Here is a 15,052-nt window from a genome sequence, read left to right on the forward strand (position 1 = left end):
AGGCCAGCCTGGTCTACAAAGTGAGTTCCAGGACAGCCAAGGCTACACAGAGAAACCCTGTCTCGAAAAAAACCAAAAAAAAAAAAAAAAAAAAAGATTAATGAAAACTAGTGTGAAGACATCAAACATTCTTGAGTAACTGACAAGACAGTTTGTAGCTACTTTACCAGCAAGGAGCAGGGGATCTTATGGAAAATCCAGATGAAAAAATATTTAGATGATGCCTATATTTTATTTATACAAGTTAAAAAAAAAACCCTATGGTATTTAAAAGGTATCCTAAAGTTTATTTGCTTTATACTATACTCAGTTTGCCCTTTCCTTATCTGATGGCAAACCGAGACAGGAGGTAACAGTGCTGATAAGCTGACAGGATGGCTCAGTGGGTAAACATGCCTGCCACCACGGTGTGTGTCTGACCTGAGTCTGATCTCCAGCACCCACATGGTGGAATGAGAGAACTGACTCCCGAAAGCTGTGCTCTGACCTTCCCATGCCTGCTGTAGTACATGCATATTCTTCACAATAAATAAAAAACATACTACATTTTCTCTTAACAAAAGAAATAGATGAAATGTTCAGTCCTGGAGGAGGTGACCAGTAACCCAGGAGAGGTAAGAGTCGTGAGATGCACGGGGTAGGACCCTTAGTCACTGTGTCTGCCTGAAGGAGAACAGAGATCTTCTGTTTACTTTAGTCACTCCTGCCCTTCCTTGAATCTTCCTTGATATTTAGCTTCTCCAGCTCTCAGATCATGCGCATACGCACTCACACTCCCTTCATCGTGGTCCCGAAATTTCAGGGACTAAAAGTGTCAGGGTGACTTCAGGAACTATGTGAACAGAGAGCCTCTGCCTCTCTGGCCCTGACGTCCGCTGGGATGAAACATAAGGTTTTGGAGTAAGGATGGCTGCAGCCATATTTCTGCCACCACAGGACCTATCTGGCAACTGGTTTGTTCTAGAATAAGCAGAGTCAAAGGCTTTAGCAAAACCCAGCAGGCCATAAACACAGTGGCTGGCCAGCCTCCTTGGGGTCTTTTAGTAAACTGCCCTTGGCCTTCTAGAAGCTAAGGCATTCCTTTTTACTTGAAAGTCAATTTGGGTTGGATGTTTTTGTAATCCCTTGAAACTGGAAGAAGCTGAGCTCATCCACAGACAGCAGCTAAAATTCTCTCTGTTACTTCCTTTAAAATCGGGGGGAAGTGAGTTCAATAGGGGCGTACCTGACATATGTTTATGATGCTGGTCTCTTCTTACATAAGCATTTTAAAGGACCGTGATAATTTTTATACACATACGAGTGAATGGTTCTGAATTTCTGATGAGAGATATTACGTATTTTTCTTTATAGGTGCCACATTTCTGTAGATAGTGCATATTCTGAAGGTCACGGGTTAGTGGCTATTTGGAGCAGAGCACTTATTTCCTTAACAAACTCTAAAACCACGTGTTAAGATAATCAAATGAAACTGAGCTCTGAAATTTCATGTAAATTCATCAAAAATATTTCTTTCCTACTGAAAAAAGCCATAAAGATGACAAAAATGTATAAATATTTTTTGATATTTCTAATGGGAGAAAGATGAGGCTGTGCTGAGGCCTTATTCTTCATGAGGATATATTATAATAATAATATGATAAGTTTTTTTTCCCTCTACCTCTCTTGGAATAGAAGCATAGATTTCAAGACCTAGTTCTCTCAAGCAGTAGATGATTAACCTATTGCTTCTATGCCATTTTTGGCTTCAAAATCAAAATAAAACAACCCCTGAAAACCAACTTTAACCATTAAGTGGTGGTCTATGACTGTATGTAGAGTTTCTGTGGGCTCTATCTCACTTAGGTGAGTAGCTTTAGAGTGTAACAAAGATGCTTGAGAGAATCATTAAACATTGCTCTTTTATATTTCTATAGCACCTCCCCACATGAACCCTCCTCCACAAGGGAAAGCACCATCAAATATTACATTTAATCTCCATTAATCTGGTAAATTAAGAGTTAACTGCTCCCATCCCACTACTCCTGCAATGCCCTCCCTTAGGCAGTATGTGGTCCAGCTGCTGAAGGGGAGCGCTCAGATTTGGCCATCCATCTTTGTTAGTTTATAAAAAGCAAATGTACATCTGGCGTGTAGTCTGCAGGTCATAAAACTGCACGGGATTGACACCTTCTGAACTAATCAGTCGGAAATGCATTTTTACAAGCCTCTCTGCTAACATCCATCAGAGGGAGAATCTCATTTTCAACGGGCGAGATGCAGGGACACACTGTTTGTTATTTTTTTGAGCAGAGTTTATCAGTAACTTGCCCAAGCAAGTGACGGATGGTTATGAATCTGGCTTCCTATAACTTGAGGAGACATTTTTCATTCTCTGTCTGCGCTCACAGCAGAGAGGCCTATCTGGTACCACTAAGTTGATCACGCACTTGCCCAAATGTACAGCGTTGCAAAATTGTCTCTGTGGAATAGCTTCTCAAAAATCACTGGGATTCCATGGTAGTCTCAAGAATGTTACGGTGGCTCACATTTGGCTGGGATAGACGCCATTTTTTAACAACATTAATCATAAAAAAACTGAGAGATCAGGAAATGTCAAAGCTCACTGAACAGCAACCTTCATTATTAGTGAAGAGCCTTTCTTCACGTCAGGTTGCATTATCAGTGGCACTCTGATGTAAAGTAGATGTGTCATTTATGCTTTCCTCCATTCGCCTCCTCATGTTATTGCTTTAGTGATATTCTGCCATATTTTAAAGACTTTCTTGTCTTCCCTGAGGCATCTGCTGGTCTTTAATAGCGGTTAGTTAAGTTTATTTTTATAGATTGCCAAACAGGGGGTATTTTAGGTTTTGTGAGCCATGTACCTAAGAAGCAGTCCCTGCAAAGGTGCTGACAATACCTAAGTGGATGGAGGCAACTGCAGAGTTTCAGTCGGAGGTTATTTACAAAGATCATCAGCCTGTGGCCACAATGGACCACCTCTGCTCTCACCTCCAGGTTTCCACCCTGCCCTATTTTTTTTTATAACATTTTCAATTATTTTACAGCATCCTTGGTACATTTTTCTGTCATATTTAATCAGTATACCTTCAGTCAAATTATTAAACTTGGGCTCTTTTCCTAGCTTGCTCTGTTTCCCCAGACTATCTCTCTCTCTCTCTCTCTCTCTCTCTCTCTCTCTCTCTCTCTCTCTCTTTTTTTTGGTTTTTCGAGACAGGGTTTCTCTGTATAGCTCTGGCTGTCCTGGAACTCACTTCACTTTGAAGACCAGGCTGGCCTTGAACTCAGAAATCCGCCTGCCTCTGCCTCCCCAGTGCTGGGATTAAAGGAGTGCGCCACCACGCCCGGCTCATTTTTTTTTTTTTTCTTTGAAGAACGGGCATTTTAATTTGTTTCTAAAACTTTCATCTACTGACCGGGGGTTGTGTGTGTGTGTGTGTGTGGGTGAGATATAAGCCTTCTCTTTTCGTTCAGGGTAATTACTGTCTACCGCCTTTGCTCCGCACGTCCTGCAAGGTTCCAGTGCTGAGGCAGGGCTGTGGTTGTGAGATTTTATCAGTGTGTCGCGCACTGCTCATCCCTCTTCCCAGTGATCATTTGGTCACATGTGTTTGAGGCTCCTTTCTACACTACTGCATGGAATCTGACTTCCGCCACATTCTTGTTCTATGGGAAGAGTTCACATTCATATAGATTCTATGCTCTCGGCTCCTGTGGGATCAATTTTTGACCTATAAAAAAATCTGCCTTCTAGATCTTTCTAGCTGCATATTATCCAGGCATGAGAAGCCAAGCATATCTCAGGTACCTAACATGTCTCAGCCATGTCTTTCCTTCCTCTCCAGCCTTGTTCCTTCCCCTACATTTCTAATTTCATGGATGGCACCAACCAATTTACCTACATCACCTTCTCTTTGTTAGAAATTTCTATACTTCTCTCTCTCTCTCTCTCTCTCTCTCTCTCTCTCTCTCTCTCTCTGTGCACTCATTGTCATTGAGTAGATAAAGTTGTTTGGCCAATGGGCTCCAGGGACTGCCTGTTTCTGCCTCCCTAGCAGTGGGGATTATATGCAGTCATACCTGGCTTTAAAAACACAAAACAAAACAAAAAACTTAAAACAACCAACCAACCAAAAATCCCATGTGCTCTAAAGAACAAATCCAAGTCCTTTACCTTGCAGGCAGGAACTTTATCTAAACAAGTAGAAATGCCCTGTGGGTTGACTTTGTTAAGAGCACTGGCTGCTCTACCAGAGAAGCTGGGTTCAAAACCCAGCATCCATATGGCAGCTCACAACTGTCTGCACCTCCAGTTCCAGGGGATCAGACACTCTCATGTAAACCCTTACAGGGAAACATCAATGGACATAAAATAAAAATAAATAATTTTCTAAAGTGTTACTCGGGCTGGCGAGATGGCTCAGCAGGTAAGAGCACTGACTGCTCTTCCNCAGGCCCTGAGTTCAAATCCCAGCAACCACACGGTGGCTCACAACCATCTATAATGAGATCTGACGCCTCTTCTGGCGCGGCTGAAGACAGCTACAGTGTACTTATGTATAATAAATAAATTAAAAAAAAGTATTACTCATCAACTATAGATATTTAGAAAGACATAGAATTATAAAAATACAAACAAACAAAAAACAAAACAAAACAAAAAACCCCCCAGCTCCCCAACCCAGAAGAAACTCTGGCACATATTGTATGTCTATGTATAATCTTACAAGAATCTTGTTCAGAAACCACAGCTAGAGTTTATTAATGAAAAGATAAATTGCATAAAACATTACTTCATATTAGTTGAGAAAATATCCATATGACAAAAGATACCACCCATTGCAGAGTCAATAGATATGCAAAAATGTCTTTCTCTTTCTCTTTCACATACCCCTCCCCCACAGCCTCCCCTCACCAAACACTGTGTGTTTTCACCACAATTTACTATGCAGGAGCAAAGTAAGAACCACAACCCACTCCCCCAAATAACTAACAGTGTATGAGCAGCCAGATGAATTAGGACAACCATGCAGACAGCCAAAAGGTTCATGGTAACCGAATCGCTAACCTCATGTAGGAACCAACTGTCTTCCAAACCAGTAAGCACTTTTCCCAAGCCAATACTCTACCATGATAACTAGAGATGCCGAGTGTCAATCTGATAATGTTCGGAGTCTCTGGGAGGGGGTACTTAACCTTTTATGATTCTGTTTGCCTTTAACCTCTCCCATCTCTTACCATTGCTATTACTCACCATTTTATTTACTTAGCTTATATTTTTAAACGTCAGTGGCCTCTCTCCGAAATATGGAGTTGCTTTGGAAAAGGGGATGACTGTCAATTCCCCAGAGCAGAGATCTTTGTCAGAGACCTTACCATGAGGAAAAGACTCCCCTTAGCTTCAAAAGGCCACAGCCATCCATCGTACACGGCAGCTGTTTGAACCTTAAAAGGACATGGCCGCAGGTTTACTTCCTGTGAGTGCATAGGTGTGAACAGTGAATAAGGATTCGGCTCAATCCATCCTACTAGTGGTTCCTTCTTCCTGCTCCCTCAGACGCTCCTGTCCAGTGTTTGGAAATCGGAGAGCCACTATGTCCGAAAGACAACAGGAAGGACCCAGGAAGGCAAGGATCGGTAGCTTCTTAGTGAGCCAGGAAGGCAAGTGAGTCGTTCCTTCTTTATAATCAGACAGTGGTGATGGGGTTGGTCCGAATGGGAAAAGGAAAACTAGTGTGGAGTAGAGGAAAACACTAGGGAAGAAGACATCTAGCTATTTCCCTGTACCTGCTTGTTTTAGTCTAAACACACGTTTGTCTCTTACCTACCGATCTACCTACCTATTTACTCATCCATCCATCCATCCATCCATCCATCCATCCATCCATCCATCATCGATCATCTATCTATCTATCATCTATCAATCATCTCTCTATCATCTATGAATTATCTATCTATCTATCTATCTATCTATCTATCTATCTATTCGTGTATATTCATTATACATTGTATTAGCCTATCAATTTGGCCATACTATCTTTGTCACTTTTGGGAATGGTAAACCTACCTTCCCTGTCTTTTTCAAAGACTGTGTTCAAACAAGAAAAGCGTGCGCACACACACACACACACACACACACACACACACACACACACACAGGATGTTTAATTTCTGGCTAGGAACAAATCAACCTCTTCACCCACTCCTCTTCAATTACTTAATATGCCAAATCAAGTTACTTAGAGGTGTACTGGCTAATTCAATATTCTGACATCAAACCTAACGTAGATAATGGCTCTGCAACACCCCACAGTCCAGATGTCCTACAGTTTCTGTACCACCCTAATTTAAGTCTTCTGCCCCGTTGTTCCTTTTGTCACACGATCCCACTATCCTGAATAGATAGGTAATGCATCTTGCTTGTCTTTAGTATGACAGATACTGTCTCCAAGGCACTACCATGCACCTATATCAAAGAACCCTCTAGCGTGGGCTACCGGGCACCCAGGTTACCACCTCAGGGTATGATGAAGGCAGCGCTGAGATTCTGTCTTTGAAGAACAACAAAATTAGGTTAGGGAGGGCCATGCAAATTCTGTGAGATAATAGAGAATTCACAGGAGTGGTTCTATCAGCTCAGATTTCCCCTCAGAGAGAGAAGCTGAGAGATAGTAGAGTTTCATGCTAATAAGAATAAACAAAGGGGAATGGGGCCAATTCACAGTTGATAAATTTTTGAGGAAAAGGATAAATCTCCTTGGCTGATAACAATACCAAAGAGTTGATTAGCCCCTAAATTACTCTGCCTGGTCTCTACAGACTTGGTCTGCAGTTTGCATCCCTCTGAGAGCAAGCAGGACCCTCTCAAAGTAATCTCCTTTTAGAGGACTACAAAAACCTGGAATGCACAGTCAAGGAGAAAGAGTCCTCTCCTCCCCTGGCGCCAGAGACAATGGGATTGGAGCTCTTTTGGGGAAAGCAAGGAGCTAGGTCGCCATCTGGGCTATGTCTCTGAGAGGATTAATGCTGCCATTCCTGTGAGCACGTGATCAAGAGGAGTTTGGGCAACAAGGTATTATTAGCTAGGAAAGCTCTGAGGGTTAGCGGCTGCTGGAATCCATTAGGGGAGGGAGGGGCAGGAAAGAAGGCTTTTGCAGCAGGTTACTGGCTTGTCTTGATAGCCAAGGAAAGTTACTGGGGAAGATCTGTCAAACAGTTTGCAAGAAAGTTAACAAGTTGCCTGTGGTGGAGGGTATGCCTGCTGCTAAGGGGGGTGCTGGCTCAGTCACTGGAGAGGAGGCCCCACTCTACCGGTCTCTGGCTACCTTCTAGGCCTAGTCAAGAGAGGCACCCCGGAAACCCAAGAGGGGAAACCGGAAGGACAAAGGCTGCAGCATGCTGAAAATCCAAACACATCTTTTCACTTAAAACCCTCGAAGCCTTTTATTTCTATTTTGTAGGTGACGCAATCGAGAGCTGAGTTACAGATGTGGCCGAATGCCATCTAATTACTTCATAGTGGAGGGAAGATCTGCCTGCTTCTATAAAATCTGTGCTCTCTAAGCCAACGCTACTGGCCAGGAGGACTAGCTTCCAGAAGAGCAGGTTTGGAGGGCCGAGGAGGCTGGAACAAGTCAAGGCCTCGAGGAGGTGATCTCAGACTCAGACAGCAACTCCACCCGCCACCAGAGTCGCTACTAATGGTTTGTCAAAATTAAACAGCTGTCAGGGGCAACCATTCCATCACCAACTCCCACTCTCGATTCTCTGAAATTAAAATACAATAGCATGGGGGATGTGCTCAAAGGGGAGAATAATTATTCCTAGCCGAAGGCTTAAATTGGGCGGAATATCACAATCCTTTTACAGGGGTGTAAAGTTAAGGATAAAAAGACAGTGGAATTCAGCTTCGAGGGGACTGTTCTCTCTGGCTGTCCTCTTTTCTTCTTCTCCATCCCCCTAGCCCCCCTCCCCCACCGACAGTTTTCAACAGAAGAGTTTGAAAAAAAAATGTCTGGTATCATCTGGCTTGTTTAGTTATTAAAATACTTCTGTGGCTCTCCCAACTCCCAACTCACTGAATACCATTGTTGAAGGACTGGGGAACAATGGACTCTATATACAGTAGCTCCCTCACCTTGCCTCTTCTGAATGACAATCACCAGGCAAATCAGGGAGTGCAATCAAGCCATCAGCAGTCACACATTTTCAGCCAATCTAATCTACAGGGATCTGGTTTTTTTTTCTTTCCAACAGATCCTGAAGCAGTCACTGTAGCTTAGGAACCCAGGCTCTGGCATGGACTTTGTTTCCAGGTTCAGCCTTCCTTACCTCCTTCGTTGTCTTTGCTGTCTGTACAGAGGGTCTCCATGGCTACATCACAGCCAGCTCCTCTCCACCCTGGCTGGCAAACGCAGTGCCAGCCGTTTTGGTCCAGTGTGCATCTCCCATTGCTGTTACACAAGCCGGGGCAACCCTCTGTCAAGACAAGGAAGGGAAAAACCGCTGATTTGAGGATTGAAAGACTTTGCGTCTGAAGGAAACAGATACAGGACACTGAGTGGGAACAGGCCTTTATAAACAGCACAAAGACTGTAATTGCACATGGATAGAAACAGCAACATTATCCAAGGAATCTAATTCTTACCCAAAGTGGCATCTTTGATTGGCCTGACCCTTGAGACACCACTTACCTGTGTAGGACAGAAATATATGCAACGACCCACTAAGTAGCTTCAGGCCAGACAAAATTAACTTGACATTTTTTCCCCCTTTTACAAAGAAACAAGGTCTAGTCGGTGGTTTGGAGAAGCACCTCAGGAAAATAATTTCAGACCCCCTTGTTCCAATTTTTGATCTGTTGCAAACATTGCTAGAAAGCATCTTTTTAAAGCACCTGGTTGCTTTAAAAAAAATTCCCCTAAATTCAAGAACACGAGTGTGGCTATGAATTTATGACTGGTGTTTAAAAAGAGAGCATTAATTTTATCTGGCCTCAGAGTTGCCGAATATTCATGTGAAATTACAGTGTATTAAATAATTGCACAAAGTATAGGTCAGGAGTAATGACTATACTTTATGCCAAGAGTACATTCCTTTTCACAGACTAAGCAAAGCCCAGGAGAAGGGAAGCAGCTTTAGCGTCTATTCTAACAAACATTAGGATTCAGGCTGCATACGGATGGGACGGGACCAACAGGATTTCCAACTAAATGTAATAGCTGTGCAGATTTGATTACTTAGGACGGACAAAATGAAATACCATAAGGACCACAATAAAACATCGATAGACTAAACAAAAACACGGTAGTGGCGTGCTTCAAGACAGATAGCGAGGGGTGATATTTGGTGACAATCTCCCTAAGGCTTTTATGCTGTTACCTTTATATCCTATCTTGTCTGCTTTTATGGGCAAGAAGGGAAAATTTGGGAAATCATTAATTTAAATATATCCAAAATTGATAATTGTCTCAGCCTAACATAATTTTTTTTTATCCCCCCCCAAAAACCAAATTTTGTCACTTGCCTACTGATGACATCTGGCATGCAGCCAACATGATCTACTTATGAAGGATGACGCTCAGGTGGATTCTGTGATCCCTGGTATGAGTGTGACATGGTGCTGACAGAAATAAGGATTAAATGCTCTAAATTCCTTCCCTGACCTGGCTAGCAATCAAGTCTCTTTGGCTAACTGTGAATCATTTGGTGTAGAAGACATATAATAAAACACTTGCTCCAGAAACGGGGCGGGGGTGTAGATACACAGCTCCTTATCCCGAGAGCACCCCACTTGCTGGGGACCTAAGCTTTAACGGAGCAATGTGTTGTAAGATGTTTAGTCTGCATTCCAATGATTATTCAGGTTTGGGTCTCTAGTGTGGAGCCTGGGGAGGAAATTTCTCAAAGAGACAGTTCTGTTTCTTAAGCTCTTCAATTACAGCCAACAGGAAGCAGGTTGCCTTCTGACACAGTGATACTTAAGGATACCATCAGGCCAGGATGAGATTAATTCTGTGGCTTATTTTGTCTTTAGACAGTTACCGTCTGTATCTATGGATTTGCTCATACATAGGAAGGTAAGTGTTCCTTATCGGTGTGTTCTCTTTGTGGTTTTTCCTGAAGTAGAAGTATTTAATCGCCCCACTGCCAATGTGCAGCAGGAGTATACTGCTTGCACATGGAATCAGGATAGGAAAGCCTGGATATTGCCATGAATATTTTCATATTCTAATGGAAAACACAAACAAGGAGAGGAAAATAGGTCATCTGGGGGGGGGAGGGAGGGATTTTCTTTGCGTTCAGCATTGCTCCACCTATTTCTAGGGTAACTGAAGACGTGAGCCTCTGCTGTTTTTTGCCGAGCAACGTTATCAGTTCTGATGCAATGGCATGCACGAGATTTTGTAGTTTTGTAAGAGTAACAAAAGAGAAATGATGGTATCATCTCTACATATATATTCTGACACATTTAGAACGAGCCAAAGAAGCTTCCGTCCGAGGCGAAATGAGATTTTCTCTCTTTCAACATATGTTAGCCAGAACGTTCTCCAGGGTGGCAGCTCTTATTCTGTGATAAGAGTATTTATGATTCTTTAATTTATAATTTAAGGCTCATTAGCTGAGTTGCAAGCAATGATGATTTTTGAAGCAAAATAGAGTGAACCCAAAAAACAGCAAATGTACTGCAATCTTCAGTTTCGGTTTTAGTGACAACTATTGTTTTTAAGTTGGAATGAAATCTGTGAGAACCGAAAATTATAAAAATGAGACACAGACAATTTAAGTCCCGATAATTTAAATCCGAGGCAACTCACACAATGTAAGCCCAAGTTATAATTTACAAAAATAGGCATGAAAATGTCTACTGTTACACCTAGCGCGATCTGATACACAGCTATATAGTTATTTATGCAGATATGTCAACAAAGAGTAGATATACAGTACCTTTAACTATCTTATCCAAATAGTGAGCTTGGGAAATTGAAAAGGAAAAAAAGAACAGACAGACATTTCAGAAGTGTCACATGGGACAAGGAAAATTTCAGAATTCACATGCAAATCGAGGAGCTGCAGCTGACATCGACTCACATCACATGACAGAGATGTACTTCGAATCTTCTAAAAATGCACTACTCTCAATTTTAGTCAATGTGGTCATGACGCCAGGAACCACGCAGCACTTTTAAAGATCAGTCTGGGGGAAGCTAACACCTCCCTGCAGGGGTCCTTTGGAATACATGCTGTTCTCGGTCCTGTTAAGACTATAGCTACACAGAACTTGGTGGAATGGGGTTCTTTATGGCTAAAGAATTTTGGAAGTTTACTGCTATGAGATCTACAGTAACCAAAGTTTAACAGTTAATAAGTAAATAGGCATCAAGGAAAAGAATGAAATGAAAAAACCATCAGACAAATGTATTTTCATTCTACTTGGAAAAGGGTGTATGAAGCCCTGTAGGAGTCTACAGTAGCCTTTGGCTCCAAGCCAGACGGACAAGCTGTTTCACATATGTAGTCCATTAGGGAACAGGAGTGGTCCAAGACATTGTTTCGTCTCAAGGACCATCTTGAAATAGGCTGGTTTTTTTTTTCACCAGGTTTACAGGACCAGCTGGACCAACACTGTATCTCTGCTGCCTGTGTACCATTTATCTTTCTGAGACAGCCTCTCTCCCGTCACTCATGGCAGAGACCTAATATATTCTTAATAAGCCTCAAATCTTCTTGCTTTGTCAAAATTCATACATCTTTAATGATCTGAAATTGCTTTTCAAAGGTGCTTATGTTGATTATTTTTCATTACTGACATATGCAAGTGGCAGTGGTACTCTTAACGGAATGATTTACATGGTAGCTTTCGCATGAGACACTCTGGGCTGCTGGCTGTGTCATGTGGGTAAACAAACCCATAAGTGGTTTTGACACATCTGTACTGTGTATATAAAAGGATCCTTCGCCTTGCCACAGGATTCCATTAGAGGCTTCTGAATTGCCTTTAAAAATAAGAACGTTTATGGCTAATTGACAATACATTACAAGGGAAATTAAGGTGAAAGAAGAAATGACATTAGGTCTACTCTGCATTCATAACTTAGTAAGCATAATTCATCTCTTAAGCATTAAAGGAGAAATGTATTACTGCATCAGACACTGATACAAATTTTTAATAATTCCTTCTAAGTATTATATAATCTGCAAGAGTTCTATAATAGCTCATTTGACGATCTGCACGTAATCATAACGATATTAATAATCTAGAATTTCCGATTCAGGCAGGGTAGTGTTTCCAAGGGAATTCTTAGTTCATAAAAATTAGTTACACTGATTACAGCTGGCCAGTATATCATGTGTGTGTGTGTGTTTTTAATATCAGATCTGCTACAGTTAATGCAAACAAGATAAAGGACAGAACCTACATTCTAATCTCTATTAGTAGGTTTAAGGGGACTGAGCGTTTTCTGACCAGTCAGTCCTGGTTAATTTAGCAAACAGCATCAATTATGCAAAGCAATGGGGTGATGCACAGTAAAGGCAGGTCTGCCATTGGCTCAGGTAGATACCAAAGGGAGGAGCTGAAATTAGAAAATGCATTGGAAAATACACGGTAAATCATAATTAGCACAACACTTTAAATTATCAGAAGTATTTTAACACAGTGTCCACGAAAACACTACGAAGCTGCTATGATAGTATGTGTACCGAGAATAAGATATCAAGATTTATCATTTTCATATCACGGGGAACATATTAAATATCATAAAGAATCACTGATAGCTTAAAACTAAGACTAAAAACAATCACCTATATTTTACTTTCAAGGGTAAAGTTTGTGATGATGACCTCAAAAGCCTGATCCTGAATAATGAAAGGAAATATGGATACACGAGGTTAAAATAGTTAGGGAAATAATTGCAACAATAAAAATATCATTATAGAAGCCAGGACAGGAAATAATCAGAAAAATGCAGGCATGTTGCAAGAAGCCATTAGGAATAATAATCGTAAAAACAATACAATATAGTTAAAAATTAATATACCTAACAGTTGCTGATATGAACATTAGGTTGCAGAGAAATTACTTTGAAAGTGTACGCTTAAACATAAAAGAATACCAAGTAGTTGTACCAAGTTTTAAGGTCTACCCCGACCCCGCAATGGAACTTTCTTATAGGTGTGTGGGCTAGCCATTTAAGAAAAGCTATTATTATGTTTTATTCATGAAGTACTGTCCTTGACGTTTAGAGTGTTTATCTCTTAAGGGGATCCACGTAGAACACAGGAAGAGTAGTTCCATATTTCTTGTAGGGGGGTGATGTCTCAAACTTTATTTTGGGTTTCATATCCGAAAGAACCAGTGACAGACGGATTCTGAAAACCACACACACTACAAATACAAGTGGTTGAGACGATTCTAGACTCTTCTCTGAGCTCTGCCTCTGAGTGCCTTGGAGATTACGAGCACTCTGCTGGTATATCAACAGCTACTGGTTCCTACCTCTGACCCAGGTGGGCCTTTCTTTCAGTTTAGACCAGTTTCAGAAGGACGTTAGAACACAGCTCTCTTCCCAACCTTGCTTCTTGAAGGTAATAAAAAGGCTTTAGTTTATGGTATCAGGCTAAGTACTTTATATTACTTGTTTATTTAATCTTCAGCACCAGCTTAGGATGTAAGCGTAACTGAGACAGCAAATACAGATGAGAGAGAGACAGAGAGAGAGAGAGACAGAGAGAGACAGAGAGCCAGCCCCATGGGCTGTCTGGCTCCAGACATGGCTAAGAACCATTGTCATGAAGCCATATCTTTCCCCAGTACACACACACACACACACACACACACACACACATGATCAGAAGGACCGCACACCCATTATTGACCTAAGAATGCGAATCATTGCTAAAGCCATGGGGATAGCACCACCTTCTTTTAGATGTCTTTCACAAGGCTCCTTTGAGTAACACCAAGGGAGTGTATGAGTTAGCTATACATCGCTGTGACAAAAAATGCCAGTCAGAAGCAACTTAAAGGATTGGACGATTCATTTTAGCTCTATCTTTTAGCGGTACGATGGGGATGGGTGGGGCAGTTCACAACGTGGGTGGCCAGGAAGCAGAGAAAAGGGAATATTGATTCTCACCTTCCCCCTCCCCCTTGTTTTTTTTTTTTTTTTTTTTGTATCCGTTTAAGTCCCCAGTCCATGTTGGTGCCATTCAGGACAGTTATTCCTCCCTTAGTCCTCTATGGCCAGGCCCCCACAATTGGACACAGACATATGCCTCAGTTTCCTGGTGACTCAGTCTAGCCATGTTGACAGTGAAGATGAACTCACCCTCAAAAAGGGTCTCCTTGCAATGAATGTCGGGATGCAGATGCCTTTCATGGCTCTGACTAGTTCCTGGTTTTCACTGTCTCTTTCAAAATACGTCCATTTGCACAGTGGCCCCTGGGACACAGCAAGTGAAAGACTAGGCACTAGGGGTCCCTGGTCTAATTGCTGACACTGGCGGGCAATGACTGGGAGACTGTGGAAGTATTGCCATTGGATAACCAGCCAATATGCTTTCAATATCAGCAAAGCAAAGGGCTGGTCCTGCAATCTTTGTACACGTGTCCTCTGTGTCCTGTAAAAGAGAATCCGTTCTCTTTTTAAGCCTTCTCACTGTTTGGGGGGAAGACACACAGAGGTGGATAAGATGATCTGCTACCGTCTGGCTCGGTACTGAGCTTGGGCTCTGAGGCCCTTTTGGAGTACCCGTTCACAAGGTTGCATCTGCTTTCTAACACGATGGTTAGGAAGGTACCACATCACTTTGCAAGTTCCTCTAAGGACTGTCATCAAAATCTACAGCTTTGATGAGTTTTACAGATGTATGTGACTTTATGCATAAATGGTCCTCATTAGCATCGGGATAATCAATGTATTCTTGTTGCCTGGCTCCATATAGTTTTAACATGTGTTATGGAAAGTAAGGGAAGACATGTCTTGTGAAGGCTTCTATGTGTTCTATGAAGAAGCGATCTGTTGGGAAAGGAGAGGAAGTTTGTACT

At 41.9% G+C, this 15,052-nt stretch overlaps 1 protein-coding gene across 10 annotated transcripts in view; it reads right to left on the reverse strand.

Annotated features, from left to right (window-relative positions):
• The window catches only part of Tenm3 (teneurin transmembrane protein 3), a 1,292,348-nt gene that overhangs the window by 74,845 nt on the left and 1,202,451 nt on the right, over positions 1-15,052 (reverse strand). For 6 of the 10 annotated variants that reach the window (XM_029480772.1, XM_029480776.1, XM_029480771.1 and 3 more), the window contains 3 exons: positions 10,951-10,977; positions 9,385-9,405; positions 8,335-8,481 (listed from right to left, as the gene is read on the reverse strand). In XM_029480772.1, the coding sequence (XP_029336632.1) occupies positions 8,335-8,481; positions 9,385-9,405; positions 10,951-10,977 (195 nt within the window). The remainder of the gene's footprint in view (positions 1-8,334; positions 8,482-9,384; positions 9,406-10,950; positions 10,978-15,052) is intronic. The other 4 variants (XM_029480777.1, XM_029480774.1, XM_029480775.1 and 1 more) reach the window with 2 other exon arrangements.

The sequence above is a fragment of the Mus caroli genome, chromosome 8, assembly GCF_900094665.2.
Source record: "Mus caroli chromosome 8, CAROLI_EIJ_v1.1, whole genome shotgun sequence".
NCBI lineage: Eukaryota > Metazoa > Chordata > Mammalia > Rodentia > Muridae > Mus > Mus caroli.